Raw genomic sequence first — 14,215 nt, 5'->3', positions numbered from 1 at the left:
AATCAACTCGGAATTTTGACCGATGAGTGTACACCTCTATGTGAAAACAAAAAATGGACAAACATCAACGTGGGTCAACTAAGGCGGCTTGCTACAGCATGTTCACCAGAAAATGCTTCCTTCAGCATAGATACGAAAAATAATTCTTTGTGCAAAAAAAAAAAAAAAAGAAGATAAATACAGAGTTAGTTAAACAAGTTTTCTTCAAATATAAAACCGGTTTTAGATAAATACAGTTAGTTATACAATTAGTTAGTTTATACTCTCTTGAACAAAGTAACAAAGGTAGAAGAGAGCAACTGAGGCTTGCACACTAGATATGATTCTCGAAAAATATAATGGTAGATTTGATAACCAACTAAAATAGAGATAATATTTAATTTGGTTACTAAATTTGTATATAAATCTTAAATTTTTAATTTAGTTTTTAAAATTTTAATCGTCTTTATTTAGTTTTTAAATTTTGTAAACATAACTCATGTTAGTTTTTGAAACAATTTTTAATGTATAGACATTAATAGAATACTATATCATGGATAGATGGACGCCACGCTAAACTCTGTAAAATGATATCGTTTTGGTTTTGACACTCAAATAACTTAAAAATATCATAAGTGGTGTTTATTGAAACTTTACCTAACAAAACAAATGATGTGACATCATTTTTGAATTATTTAAATGTCAAAATTAAAATTATATCATTTTATAAGTTTCAGTGTGGCATTTGATTAATACACAATAAAAACTAAATTTTACATTTTTTCTGAAAATTTTTTTAATAAATACTATTCATTTATATATGCTTTTAAGGCATATGTTTATTGCTAAATTTAAATAATATTATATATAAAAAATTTAATTAATATGTATTCTAAAAATATATAATAAATTTATTTTTAATAAAAAAAATTTAAAATATTGGTATATAGAATAAATACATTAAAAATTTAAATTTTTTTGTATTTTTAATAAAAAAATTTTAATTTATAAATATAATACGTACTTTTAAAACACACGGTAGATAAAGCCTTACTAAAGCAAATTAAATGCGGCTGTGGATGGATAAAATTAAAGGAGAACCAATACTTTGAGGAGGTTGAAGCATTAAATGTTCCTAACTATGGCTCAGCATTTTGTGGCCAGATGCTCTTACGCTTTCTACTCCACGTATTCGTACAAAATTAATTATTAGTTGACAATAATCAAGCTAATCTTGTCAATTATTAGTAGAATTGATCGACCACATTAATCAGTGTCAACGTCACTGAGTCAACGACATTACAGTCGATCATATCGTCTTATCAAAATCAATAATCTCATGTGAATCCATAAAAGACTGTATTTGTTTCTGATAATAGGTAAATAAAATAAGATAGAGTACTAAAAATAAGATATAAAAATAATATATAAAATTTTATATTATTATATTTTATTTGATAATAAATTATAAAAATTTAATTTATTTTAATTATTTTTAAAATTTAAAACAAAAAAATATAATAATAATTCAGTGTCTTTGTCTTTGTTTCTTTTGTTAAATACGATTTTGTGTCTCTATGTCTCTGTTTTAGTGTCTTGTCTCTATAAATAAGTGCAGCTAAAAGAAAGAAAAACATAAAAAAAAGAAAAAATCTTTTAAGGAGTAAAGTATCGTTTTTATTTCTAAAATTTGGAGTAAATTTTATTTGTATTTTTAACATTTGAATTATTCTATTTGTATCCTTAACGTTTATAAAAGTGATTTAATATTATTCTACCGTCAATTATACTAACAAATTAGATTATATTTTTCAATTTTTTTCACTTGAATGTATTCATTCTCAATTAGGTATCACTTAGATGTGTTCGATTTTAATATTGTATTCACTATTTGAGTTCAAGTTCAATTATATCCATAAAAAAGTGAAGTATGAGAGATTAGTTTTAATTTTTGATGAGCTATTATCCGAAATGGATTATTGATTATGTCCCAGATATTTGTATTCTAATTTTAAGAAGAGAGTTTTTTAGAACTCCAACTAAAGCTCATTATATGTAATTAACGGCATGATAATATTAAATCACTACTTTTACAAACGTTAGAAATACAAATAGGACAATTTAAACGCTAGGGACACAAATAAAACTTATCCCGAAATATTAGGGATAAACAAAAATTATGTGTTTGACTATTTGGATGTCATTAAATAATAAGAAATCATTTTAAAAGAAATATATTCTTTTTAAAAGATTCAATTTTATTTTTTAAATATTTTTTATTTTAAAAAAATGTTTTAACATAATAAATAAAAAATATTTTTATATTATTGTATTTAAATAAAAAATTATTTCTACATGAAATATTTAAATATTAAAATACTTTTATTTTTTTAAGATTTAATAAAAATACTTTAAAAAATATTTTAAATAGTAAAAATGATTCCTCAAATTTTATTCATTAGTTAAATTAGTTATCTAAATTTTCAATAACCAAATAATTAATTCTTCAAATCTTGCAATATCAGTCAAATTCGATATTCATTCTTTCGTTTCAATTTTGTTATTTTCAATCATTTTGTAGGGTTTTAAATCTCAAAAAAATTATAGTTATATTTTAAATTTACTGTAAATTTTTAAACTCTACAAATTTAAAATTCAACTATAAAATATATATAATTTAAAGAACCCTCACAAATAGGTTTAGTTTCTCCAAAATATAACTTTTAAAACTCTCACACTTGAATTAGACGAAATTCAAATAAAATGCAATATATATATAAAATTGTGATTATTTTTTACTAATATTTTGTTGTTACTAAATGTTTCCGTATGTATATATACACATTGCATCATCTCTCCTGTCCGATCTCATTTATTATCAACGTTTCAAATGGTTTACCGTGACCCGCCTCCGCATCCAATTCATTTCTTGATCCGTGCACTTTGATGTCAGCACAGAATTAAAGGTCTAAATAATTTAATTAAATTTTAAAAAAATAAAACATAAAAATTTATATTAAAAATTAATAAATTATAATTTAAATGGTATAATTTTTTCATATTCATCTAAGAGATTGCGAATTCGAATCTCTCAATTTTTGATAAAAAAAATTATATTAAAAATAGTTTATAAATAAATTATTTTATATTTAAAAAATTATTATAAAAATATTTATTTTAAAGTTGTGTAATAAATAAAAATGATAAACTAAATTTTGAAAAAGAAAAAAATCAAAATTTTTAATTTTTTTAAAAACTCATAAACAACTTTTTAAAAAACTAAAAATTATATCTAAAAAATTATACCAAACACTATTAATACAACCTTTTATAAATCAAAAATTCGAAAAACTAACATCTAAAACTTCCCAACAACCGGATCCTAAGTAAATGTGTTGATATAGTTCTCTCTCCAATCAGGTTTTCCCTGTCCACTTGCTGCTGAGATGACAGAATCACTTGATTGTTGATGTGGCATCTGTGTATAGACCTCTTTTAGGTAACGTTTGGTGAAGAGATAGAGATCGAAAGATTGAGATTAAGAGATAAAAATTAAAATAAATTTCAGTATTTTATTTGGTGTAAAATAGAAGACGGAAATTGAAACAAGAATGAAATTCTAATTTAATTTGCACAAAGGATAAAATTGGGATTAATTAATTGAAATGGGAGTATTTTAGGTATAAAATGTTATTAAGTTTAAATCTTCATCTCTAAAAATTTTAGTCTCCTTTGTCTTTACTTTTTAGAGATACTGAAATACTGAAATTTTAGAGATAAGAACAGAAATTTTAATATCAATCTCTGAACCAATAAATATGATATTAAATCTCAATCTCTCAGTCTCTATCTCAACACCTCAAAATAAACACTACTTTAAAGAATTTTAGTGTCTTCTTTTTATTTTTGTTTTTTGTTTTTGCGATTTTTACTCCGATCTTACTGTTTTATATTTTTGAGGTATATTTACAATTCTCAAACAAAAAAATTAGTTGTTTTTCAATCATTTTTTTACACTATATTTTTTAATAGTTTATCATCTTTTTAATCTTTTGACATTTTTTTAATAGTTCGTTATCTTTTTGATAATTTGTCAATTTTTTTTATCGTATTTTGTCAATTTATCATTTTTTATTATTTTTTTCTATTTGGTAATTTTTTATATATAATTTATCATTTTTTCAATAGTTTATCATCTTTTTAGCAATTGGAGATTAAAGTTTTACTAACCTAAATATCTATATACCAACTAAGTTAGTGAGAATATCAAATACTTAGATTTTTTTATTATTTTCTTGACGGAAATAAAAATATATTATTTTAAAGTCACCTTGTTATGTTTCGGAATAAATAATGCCACAAACTTTGAAACAAAGGCTCACTTATTATTTTTTTTTATGGGTAAGGATAGGAATCAGTATTATAACAACTAATTTTAGCAAATACTATAGTATGTTACTAAACAAATTCAATATGAAACTCGCTAAATATAAAGTTTTATTGAGTTTGGATTTTGAATATGTCATTTGATTGAATTTTGAATGTTTCTGTTTTTAAAATTTAAGAGAGAATTTTACTACTTTTCTTTAAAAAATATTAAAATGACACTTTATTTTTTTTATTTGTAAAATATACATTTTTTTTATAACTTAAAAAAATCTCTTCTTTAATTTATTTTAAATTTTTTATATTAATTAATATTAATTTTATCTATTTTTTATAAAAAATAAATTATTTTTTACAAAAATACCTTTTAGCTAAAAAAGTTTTACTATTGTTAATATGTATAACAATTAATATATATTAATATCAGAAAATAATTTTACCAAGATTTTTTATCTAATGTTAAATAATATATATTAATACCAGAAAATTAATAGTAAAATATAACTATAATTATTTAAAAAAATTTTGGTAAAATTATAATTTAATAATAAAAAAATTATTAAACGGTATCTTAGAAAAAAATTAATTATTAATTTTTTAAAAAAATATTTTAGTAAAAATATAATTTAATCAATAAAAAAATAATTTATTAAAAGGTATTTTATAAGCAAAATTTACTGACAAAAAAAATTTGCTAAAGAGTATTTTTGTAAAACAATTTTTTAAAAAAAAAAATGGATAAAGTTAACATTAGTTAACACAAAAAATTTAAAATTGATTAAAGTTGAGATTTTTTAAAAGTTATAAGAAAAGAGAATGTGCATTTTATAAATAAAGAAAAAGAATGTGTCATTTTAACATCTCTCAAAAAAAATAGTAAAATTTTCTCTTAAATTTTTAAAAACAGAAACATCCAAAATTCAATGAAAAGACATATTCAAAATCCAAACTCAATAAAACTTTATATTTAGCGAGTTTCATATTGAATTTGTTTAGTAACATACTATAGTATTTGCTAAAATTAGTTGTTATAGCACTAATTCCTATCCTTACCCATAAAAAAAATAATAAGAGAAATATTGTTTGTTGCCGATGCAGTGTTAGCTACCAAAATTTTCTCTTCTTTTATTTACTTATGTGTAATTGATAAACATCTTAAGGCCAGTCTTATATATTTAATGTAAAAACAAAGCAAATAATAAAGAAAAACACATTTATATATTATATTTCAACTTTGTTTTCTATGTAACAATATCACACAAGCATATAGTGATACATGCATATTTTTCAAAGCCTCTCATCGCTAGCTTTGATTATTTATTCATGCAAATTAAGGAAGCAACGTTAAAAGCAAAACATAGAGCAACATAGCAACAACATTGGGTTAGTTCTGAGGTTTAACTTCGTCTGGTTCAGGAGCTTCACCGGCATAATAGCAGCACCGCCTGCACCCGCCGTAGTATCCGCGGCGACAGCATCCATACATGCAATACCCTCCTCCGTAGCCGCCACCACCACCGTATCCTTCATACTTGGCATTGCCCACTTCATTTGCCTCTTTACCAACTGCATCTATAAAGACACAAATAGAATCAGTCGAGGAACGATTTATAAAATTATAGTAGGTACAAAAATTATATATACATAATATTTATATATTATAAATAAAATTTTTTCAATTTTAACGAGGCAAATACCTCCGATATTAATATTGTTAATACAAAAATATTATTTGTACATAAAATTCAGTCATTATATATTTATATATAATAAATATATATGTTATTTAACTCATTTTTAACATATATTATATATTTTAATATATATTTATATTAATAAATAATTTTAATAGTTAATTTTAATATATACCTAATATAATTAATATAAATAATATAAAATAAAAAATATTAAAGACACATAAAAAATTAACTATCAAATCAATTACTATATATTTGTATATAAATATGTATAATTTAATTTGTTTTTAATATATATTTTTATATTTTAATATATATATTATATGAGTAATTATTTTGATGATTGATTTTTTTATACAACTTAATAACATGGATGATATAATTAAAATACGTCTCTAACTGGAACCACCATGAACTAATCAAATGATGTATTATTTCTTCTACAAGTCACTAAATCATGTAAGCAAATTTAATTATCACCCTAGTTATTAATAAATTTTTTTATGTATTATAATAAGATTCTTTTTGAATTTGTATAAATTTTGTAGGCTAAATATTTTGTTTTTAGATATCAACAAAAATTTATGTAGACTCTTTTATCACTAAAATTTAAATCGATAAAAAATATATATAAATAATTATATTTCTAATAATAGATCATAATTATATATTTAAATTTTATATTGTTCATAAGAAAAAATTCAAAAGAGCTAACCTTTATTAGAAGAAACTTCAGCCACCTCTGCGGAGATAAGAAGAACCATGGCCAAGAGGCCTAGCATGAGTGTTGCTACTTTTGAACCCATTTTTTCAGTATTACAATTCAAACAAGTTATTATTGTATTATGTGTTTAGTAGTGAAGGATGAGAAAATTAGTGGGAATGTGTTCTCTATATATAGGAGGGAGAGGAGGCTATGGTGATTATTATTATTATTATCATCATAATATTGAAGGATATAGATGAAAGACTTTTCAACATTGTAGTTGGAGCAATAAAATCCAATCTTCTTCTTATCTAGTAGAAACTTTGAGAATTTCTCCATGCATGCATGTCTTGCTCATTTTCCTTTGCATTCTGATGAGTATGTTAAAGAATTGTAGGCTATGAAAACAATGAGCAGCATTTATTGTCTGAACTCTCTGTTTTCAAGTTTGCAGGGTACTCAAATAATATAGTCACTTTGACATTTTTTTTCCCTTAAAAGAATTGAGTGTTGATGACTTTCTAATAATTATGAAAAATGTAAATTATTAATTTGATAGACATAAAAAATTGAATTATTTTAACAAAATTAAACACACAAAAATTGACAAATTAAAATAGTAACTCAATTTTTTATAAATATCAAATTAATTTTATATATTTTATAAATAGAATTGACGTTCAAATTTTGTCACGGTTGGAAACAACAGCTTAGTTCAACTTTTTATAATTCCACCGATCAATATCTAGAACGAAAGTGTCAGAATTCCACCGATCAATACTTTCATTCTTGGGTAGGAAACACGAAAAGGGTTTTCATGCAAGCCAACAAGCATTACTGATTCAAGAATATAATAACTTGTGAGAAATTCTTTTTAATGAGTGATATATAATTATATTTAACATATGTTAAATATCTAACCATTTATATATTTAAAATTTTTTGATAAATATTTTTTTATATAGTATCAAAATTTTATAACCATTAACCAAAATATTTAGAATTTAATCATGCTATTCCACTGATGACACGAGAAAAAGCAATGTAAAAAAATTAAAAAATTAAATTGAAATTACCAACTCTTAAACTATCAACATAAATAATAAATATTTTTATATTATTTCTAAAATTCATTTTACAGACGCTTCCGTCCTCGGTAAAAATACTTTTTTTTATTATTTATATTAATATCATCTATTAATTATATTTTTAGGTATGTAGTAAACACGTAGGCTTATTCAAAATTTAAAACAATAAACTAAAAAATAAATACAATAAAACCACAAAAAATTGGTATATACAATCAAATACTATTTAGCTATACTACATGTATAATCTCGGATATGAGTCCATCATCATCATCCCCTGGGTCGTTATCTCTCTTTGGCGAAGAAAATATCTAATGAGGACCATCGAATCTATAATGATATATTCATATATACCCTTTTTAATTTGGAATTGTTTTAAAGTTTCACATCATAAAAGTCATTGTCCCCAAGTCAAACAAAAATAACCCTGCATGCAGGCAAGTTTTGTTTCCCCAGAAAGCGAGAGGCTGAATTGGCCTTTTCCATTAATTGAGCCTGCATGCATTGCATGTTAAATTGTTAATCGTATTAATAAGGTTTTTTTAAGGGGAAAAAACGAAGATAATTGATATTAATAAATAATAAGTTGATAGGTCATATTTTTCTTTTACAAAAATATTATATAGAGGAAATAATTTGTCACTTTTTAATTTTCATATTGAAGAAACAGTGATATTATCTATTGTTGTTGGAGTTATGAGTGTTATTTAAGGGTGTAGAAATGTAGAATGAAAATAACTGTGAACAAATCAAAAGGTCCCATTTAGTTTGCTGCAAACAGAAAGTCGGTATCGACTTAAATTGGAGGATAAATCTATCCAAGGGATAAATTTAAATTCACTAAGATCGGATCAACATCAGTAGCTCCACAAAATCGAGTCTCAGATTTTGTTCACAACATCAAAGATCCGATATATTTATCATTTTATTTTAAATCAGATCCTAAATTTTTTCTTTTTCACAATTCTAAGTCTTCGATTTATGAATTTTTATTTTTAAAAAAAATATTTTTATATTTATAAAAAGGAGAAGTATATGGAACTAAAAGGTGATCAACCAAAAATTAAACAACTTAATTAATTTATAATTATATTTAATTAATTTTATTTATTTTTAATTTATAATATTTGATATTAATTGCTTCTCACCCCAAATTAACATTTTGAATGATACGTTAGAAAATTAGAGGGTGGAGATCACGAAATTTTGCTTTTAACAATTCCAATTTTTAGTATATAAAAAAATTTATAAAATATATAAAAAATATCTATTTAATATAAAAAAGAAACATTTTGATACTTAGTAAAAGAAACATCCTAATACCTAACATACATATCATTTATATAAAAATTTTAAATTCACCCAAAAATATTTAACTGATTTTTGACCGATATCCTTCTAATTTCTTAGCATTGTTATCGTAAAAAATACACTAACAATTCATAACCATAATGTATAACACGTAATGAAAATTTATTACTAAAAAAAGTAGCCATAATTTTCGGGACGGATAAAAAATAATATTCTATCTTAGATAGAGTTTGATCTAAGATTTTGTACACACGACAAAATCCTTTCTCTTCTATCTATTTAAGAACATAAGATAGACAGTTCCATTTATAATAATCTTCTATACGTATTTACAATGTTAGTCTATTCTTGTAATTAAATATATATTATTTAATTTATATTTAATGTGTACTTTTTATATTTTATATTAATGATCAATTTTAATGTATAATTACTCAATTAGTTCCTTTTCAAACCAATACAGTAAGTGAGAAAGAAGTTAAATATGGATTAAACTCAGAACTGTCACTATTTTCACTATTTATTATTACAACTTGTTTTTCGTTTAATTTTAAAAACTAAAAAATGAAAAGAAAAGAAAAAGATAAACATAGAAATGCAAAGACTTTGGTTGTTAATTTTTCATTCCCCCTAATTCCATCTCATCCTTATCAAAAAGGGACCATTTGCAATAGTTTTAATTAATTGAAAACAACATAAATAATTAAAAAACAATAGTGGCTGTGGATATATTGATGATTATCTGTGGTAGGGGTGTACATGGCCCGGCCCGGCCTGAAGACTCGGCCCGGCCCCGAACACTTTAGGGGCTAATTTAGTGTGATTTCATCGGGTCTAGGGTCGAGTAAGGGTCTCAAAGATAGACCCGGTCATTATTTCGGGTCGGGTCCGGGCCATAGCTCGGGTCACCCGAACTCGGCCCGATGGCCCGGTCTTCATACACAATTAATATTTTATGTTGGATGATGGCTATTCTTATGTGGAATTTAAATATTGTAAACCTTAATATTTTGTGTTATTAGTCATTTATAAGATTATAAGTTAATGTTTTATGTTTAAAATACATAAGACTTTACACTAATGCATAATATCGTGTTATTTGTATTGATTTAAATATTTAGTGTTAGACAATATTAGTATTGATTATGGTTATGCTTTAATTTTAGAGAAGTATTGGTTCTTGTTATATTTTTTTAAGTGAATTTTATTATGTGAATTGTGAAATAAAAGTTGGAGATTAGGTTATTTTTACATGTTAAAAACCCGGTTTTCACCCGGTTTTTACCCGGCCCGAATGTGCGTAGGTTTCATCGGGTCTAGGATCGGGTTAGGGTCCAAACATTAGGCCCGGTCTATATTTCGGGCCGGGTCTGGGTCAAGCCAAACCCGGTGTGGCCCGGCCCATGTACACTCCTAATCTGTGGTCTGTTTTTCGTGACTAAGGGTGCTCATAGTTTGACCAGCCCATAGATGCATGATACTTGGCTAGTGCTGTGGTATTTGGAAGAGATTATTAGTAAAATAAAAATTTATATACTGTTATTTTTTATATAAAATTAATAATTAAATATTATTAAATAATTTAATAAATTTAACTAAATTATTATTTATTAATTTTTAATCATCAATTTTATATATAAATAATTGTATATCAATTTTAACTTCTTTATTATTATTATTATTATTATTATTATTATTATTATTATTATTATTATTATTATTATTATTATTATTACCGAACTGTTGCCTTGATCACTTCCAATACAAACCAAACCCATACAAATCAAAATTGAATTCATAATGAGGCCTTGAGAAAGTAATTTTATTTTTGTTTCTAGAAAACTATCTTTTGGTTTTGCTGATCGGTGAAAACTCAAGTGAAGTCGACTTTACGTAAAGTTGATATTTAAGAGTTTATAAATTATCTAACAACTCTCAGATATCAATTTTACGTCAAATCAATATCAATCGCACATGAGTTTCCACCTTACCGATTAGATACATAAATTAAATTTAAAAAAGAAAGCTACTATAAGGGGTCTAATTACTAATAACACTCGGTCAAAAGCAACCCCGATATTACATCAACTTTTAATCAAAAGGAAAAAAAATTATATGTAAATCGTAATATATGTTCCCAGAAGTTATTATCTCCAACATATTAAACTGTTTTTTAAGAAGATTATTTAAATAAAAATGTTAAAAATATTCTTTTATAAAAATATTTTATATAAAAATATAATTTATTTATTTAGTCATATTTTAAATAAAAATAATATTTTTATAATATATTAAAATTTAGTTTTATAATTTATTATTTAAAAAAATAATATAAGAATAATTATAAAATTTTTATTGAAACATCTAATTTTTTTTTTAATGTATCTTGATAAAGTTTGCAAGAATCCCACGGTCAGCGCGTCCACGTGAACCTACGCGGCTCTGCTGATCAGTAAAGCGGAGACGACATCCCCTGAAAAACCACAAAAACTCCTCGTCGACAAGTAGCCACCGCTAACTGCCGCCACTTCCTTCCGGTTATAATGCGACGGGTACAGTCGGAACCCTAGTTCGTGACTACCCCTTCTCAACATTTTCCATCAATTTTGAAGTAAAAAAAAAAAAAAAAAAACCTTATCTCTCAATGCTAATGGACAAAATGTACGTAGTTGAGAATAACTGTGGTTACTATTTTCATTATGACAGAAACATAGTGATGCATATACATTCAACATTTCACTCGCGGAGAGAGTACGACAGCTAAGATCATGAGAAAGATCGATCATAGCATTCAAGGAAAAAGACAAAAATAGCCTTTAGTCCTATCTACTATTTCTCTCTTTCTCTACATGTGTATGCCTCTCATCTCACGAGCTTCATTTATTCAGTGAAACGCCATAATAATAATAATAATTATTTATTACATATTATTGAAACATAATATGTAATAAACACTGCCTTAGTTGTGAGGTTCAGCTTCAGCAGCTTCACCGGCGTAAGAGCAGCACCTGCAACGTCCACCGTATCCACCGCCGCAGCAACCGTAACGGCAATATCCTCCTCCTCCGTACCCTCCACCACCGTGACCGTATCCTCCGCCACCGTGACCGTATCCTCCACCACCATGACCGTATCCTCCGCCACCGTGGCCAGGGTATCCTCCGCCACCGTAGCCGGGGTACCCTCCGCCACCGTGGCCATAGCTTCCACCACCATGGCCATAGCTTCCACCACCGTGGCCAGGGTATCCTCCGCCACCATAGCCGGGGTATCCACCACCGTGGCCATAGTTTCCACCACCGTGGCCATAGTTACCACCTCCGTATCCGTACTTGGCCTCACCCACTTCATTTGCCTCTGTGCCAGCTTCATCTGCAACCATATGCATGGATTCATATCATTAGTGTTTATTGTGATGCTACTTTGTACGAAGTTAAAGAAAAACCAAAAAATTATCATGATTTTACATTTTCACTAGCTATTTTTGTTTTATTACCTAATATGAATTACAATAAATAAACAAAAAACAAAAACGCAGAAAATCGGAGTCCACTGTGAATTCAGTTATTAATTAGTATTTGAGAGTTATTTGTTATTGGAGCTTTAAAGAAAAAATATTTACAGATTAAAAAATATTTATATGCACCCTAAAAATCAATTACTAAATTATTTATTATGTATATATATTATTTAATTTATTTTTAATATTTATTTTATATTCAAATATACATTCTATACTTTTGATTAATTAATTTAATGATGACCATTATTTTTTTACAAGTAACATAATTGAAAATATTACTTCATTATTTAGCTTAAACTCTCTAGTCTAAAATTAAAATTTACAAAAGTCTAAAATAAAAGAAAAGGCATTGTTTAATATTTACAATATTATTGTTTATGAGAACTACAATTAATGTAAAATACAAACAATTACCCTTGTTAGGTGAAGCCTCAGCTAAGTCTCTAGCAGCCACCTCTGAAGATATAAGAAAAATGGCCAAGAGGCCAAGCATGAGTATTGCTACTCTTGAACCCATTTTTCAGTACTAGAATTCAAATTAAGTTGTATTGTATTAGTATAGTGAAGGATGAGAAAAATAGTGGCAAAATGTGCTCTATATATAGGAGTGGAGGGTGCTAAAGAATGGAGGATTTTTCAACTTTACAGTTGGAATAGTATATCCAACATTAATTGGATATTATCCAATGGAAACCCTGAGAAATTCTTTAAATCTCCAACTCAGCTTCCTTGTTCTCCACATGGTAAAAACTTGTAGGCTATGAAAATGAAAAAGCATTTATTGCCTTTAACTGCTCATCAACTTGATTCGTATGCATCAGAGCAGACAGTAGTTGTCCCAATATGATTTTTTGGTGTTTGTTTTGGTACGATGATAAATTCGTACATACCGATATAATAAAAACGTAAACAAATAACAAAACACCACATGAATTATATTATATACGTTAGCAGCTAATTTTTTTTAAAAAATATATATCATATCAATACTTTTATCAAAATATCCTTATAATTTAGTAAAAATAAAATATATATTTTTATTTAATTTTATAAAAAATTATAAATATCTTTTTTTATATTGAACAAAAACTACCCATTTAAATTAATCAAAATTTTAAATTTAACTAACTTTAATTTTATAATTTTAAATTTTAAATAATTTAACAAATAAAACAAAAATATATTAATTATTCATTATTCATGAACACTAAAATAGATTATTTCAATCTTATTAATACTCTATTACTCTCTCATAAACCCTAATCTCTGATCATGTTCATATAAAAAAAAACTGCATCTGACAAAAAAATAAATCAAAAAAGTTTTTCATGGACACTTTCAAAGATCGTCTCTCTCACTCTCAATTTTGCCACCTTCATATTAGTTCAAATCCAAATAAAATGGTAATCGCTCAGATCTTCTCTTATTTTCTTTTATTTGCTTGTTTGTGTGTTGATTTTGTAACACCCTAATTACCAAAATTCACGCTTTCGACTATGCGACTCTAATAGCGCGGACATTACGA

General features: G+C 25.5%; 2 protein-coding genes across 3 annotated transcripts; both read right to left on the bottom strand.

Annotated features, from left to right (window-relative positions):
• Nucleotides 1–5,610: 5,610 nt before the first annotated feature.
• LOC130940496 (glycine-rich protein-like) lies at nucleotides 5,611–7,043 on the bottom strand. Of its 2 annotated transcripts, none has more exons than XM_057868632.1 (2): nucleotides 6,778–7,043; nucleotides 5,611–5,931 (listed from the first exon to the last, which is right to left on the bottom strand). In XM_057868632.1, exons 1-2 carry the CDS (start codon nucleotides 6,866–6,868, stop codon nucleotides 5,750–5,752), a joined length of 273 nt encoding a protein of 90 aa, XP_057724615.1. In that variant the 5' UTR covers nucleotides 6,869–7,043; the 3' UTR covers nucleotides 5,611–5,749. The 2 variants fall into 2 exon arrangements, with proteins under 2 accessions (XP_057724615.1, XP_057724614.1); XM_057868631.1 differs by having other exon boundaries at nucleotides 5,611–5,937; nucleotides 6,778–7,029.
• Nucleotides 7,044–11,836: 4,793 nt separating this feature from the next.
• On the bottom strand, nucleotides 11,837–13,263 carry LOC130940495 (abscisic acid and environmental stress-inducible protein-like). Its single transcript, XM_057868630.1, has 2 exons — nucleotides 13,105–13,263; nucleotides 11,837–12,539 (listed from the first exon to the last, which is right to left on the bottom strand). The coding sequence occupies exons 1-2, from the start codon at nucleotides 13,205–13,207 to the stop codon at nucleotides 12,127–12,129; spliced, it is 516 nt and encodes a 171-aa protein (XP_057724613.1). The 5' UTR covers nucleotides 13,208–13,263; the 3' UTR covers nucleotides 11,837–12,126.
• Between the last annotated feature and the right edge of the window lie 952 nt (nucleotides 13,264–14,215).

Source organism: Arachis stenosperma, chromosome 7 (assembly GCF_014773155.1).
Source record: "Arachis stenosperma cultivar V10309 chromosome 7, arast.V10309.gnm1.PFL2, whole genome shotgun sequence".
Taxonomy (NCBI): Eukaryota; Viridiplantae; Streptophyta; class Magnoliopsida; order Fabales; family Fabaceae; genus Arachis; species Arachis stenosperma.
The sequence above is the reverse complement of the archived record's forward strand: the minus strand, read 5'-3'. Positions and strand labels throughout refer to the sequence as shown.

Coding starts and splice junctions, on each gene's coding strand:
- LOC130940496 (XM_057868631.1), bottom strand. CDS start 6,868: ATGGGTTCAAAAGTAGCAACACTCATGCTAGGCCTCTTGGCCATGGTT. Junction 5,938..6,777: donor TGAAGTTTCTTCTAATAAAG/GTTAGCTCTTTT, acceptor GTGTCTTTATAG/ATGCAGTTGGTAAAGAGGCA.
- LOC130940495 (XM_057868630.1), bottom strand. CDS start 13,207: ATGGGTTCAAGAGTAGCAATACTCATGCTTGGCCTCTTGGCCATTTTT. Junction 12,540..13,104: donor TGAGGCTTCACCTAACAAGG/GTAATTGTTTGT, acceptor ATATGGTTGCAG/ATGAAGCTGGCACAGAGGCA.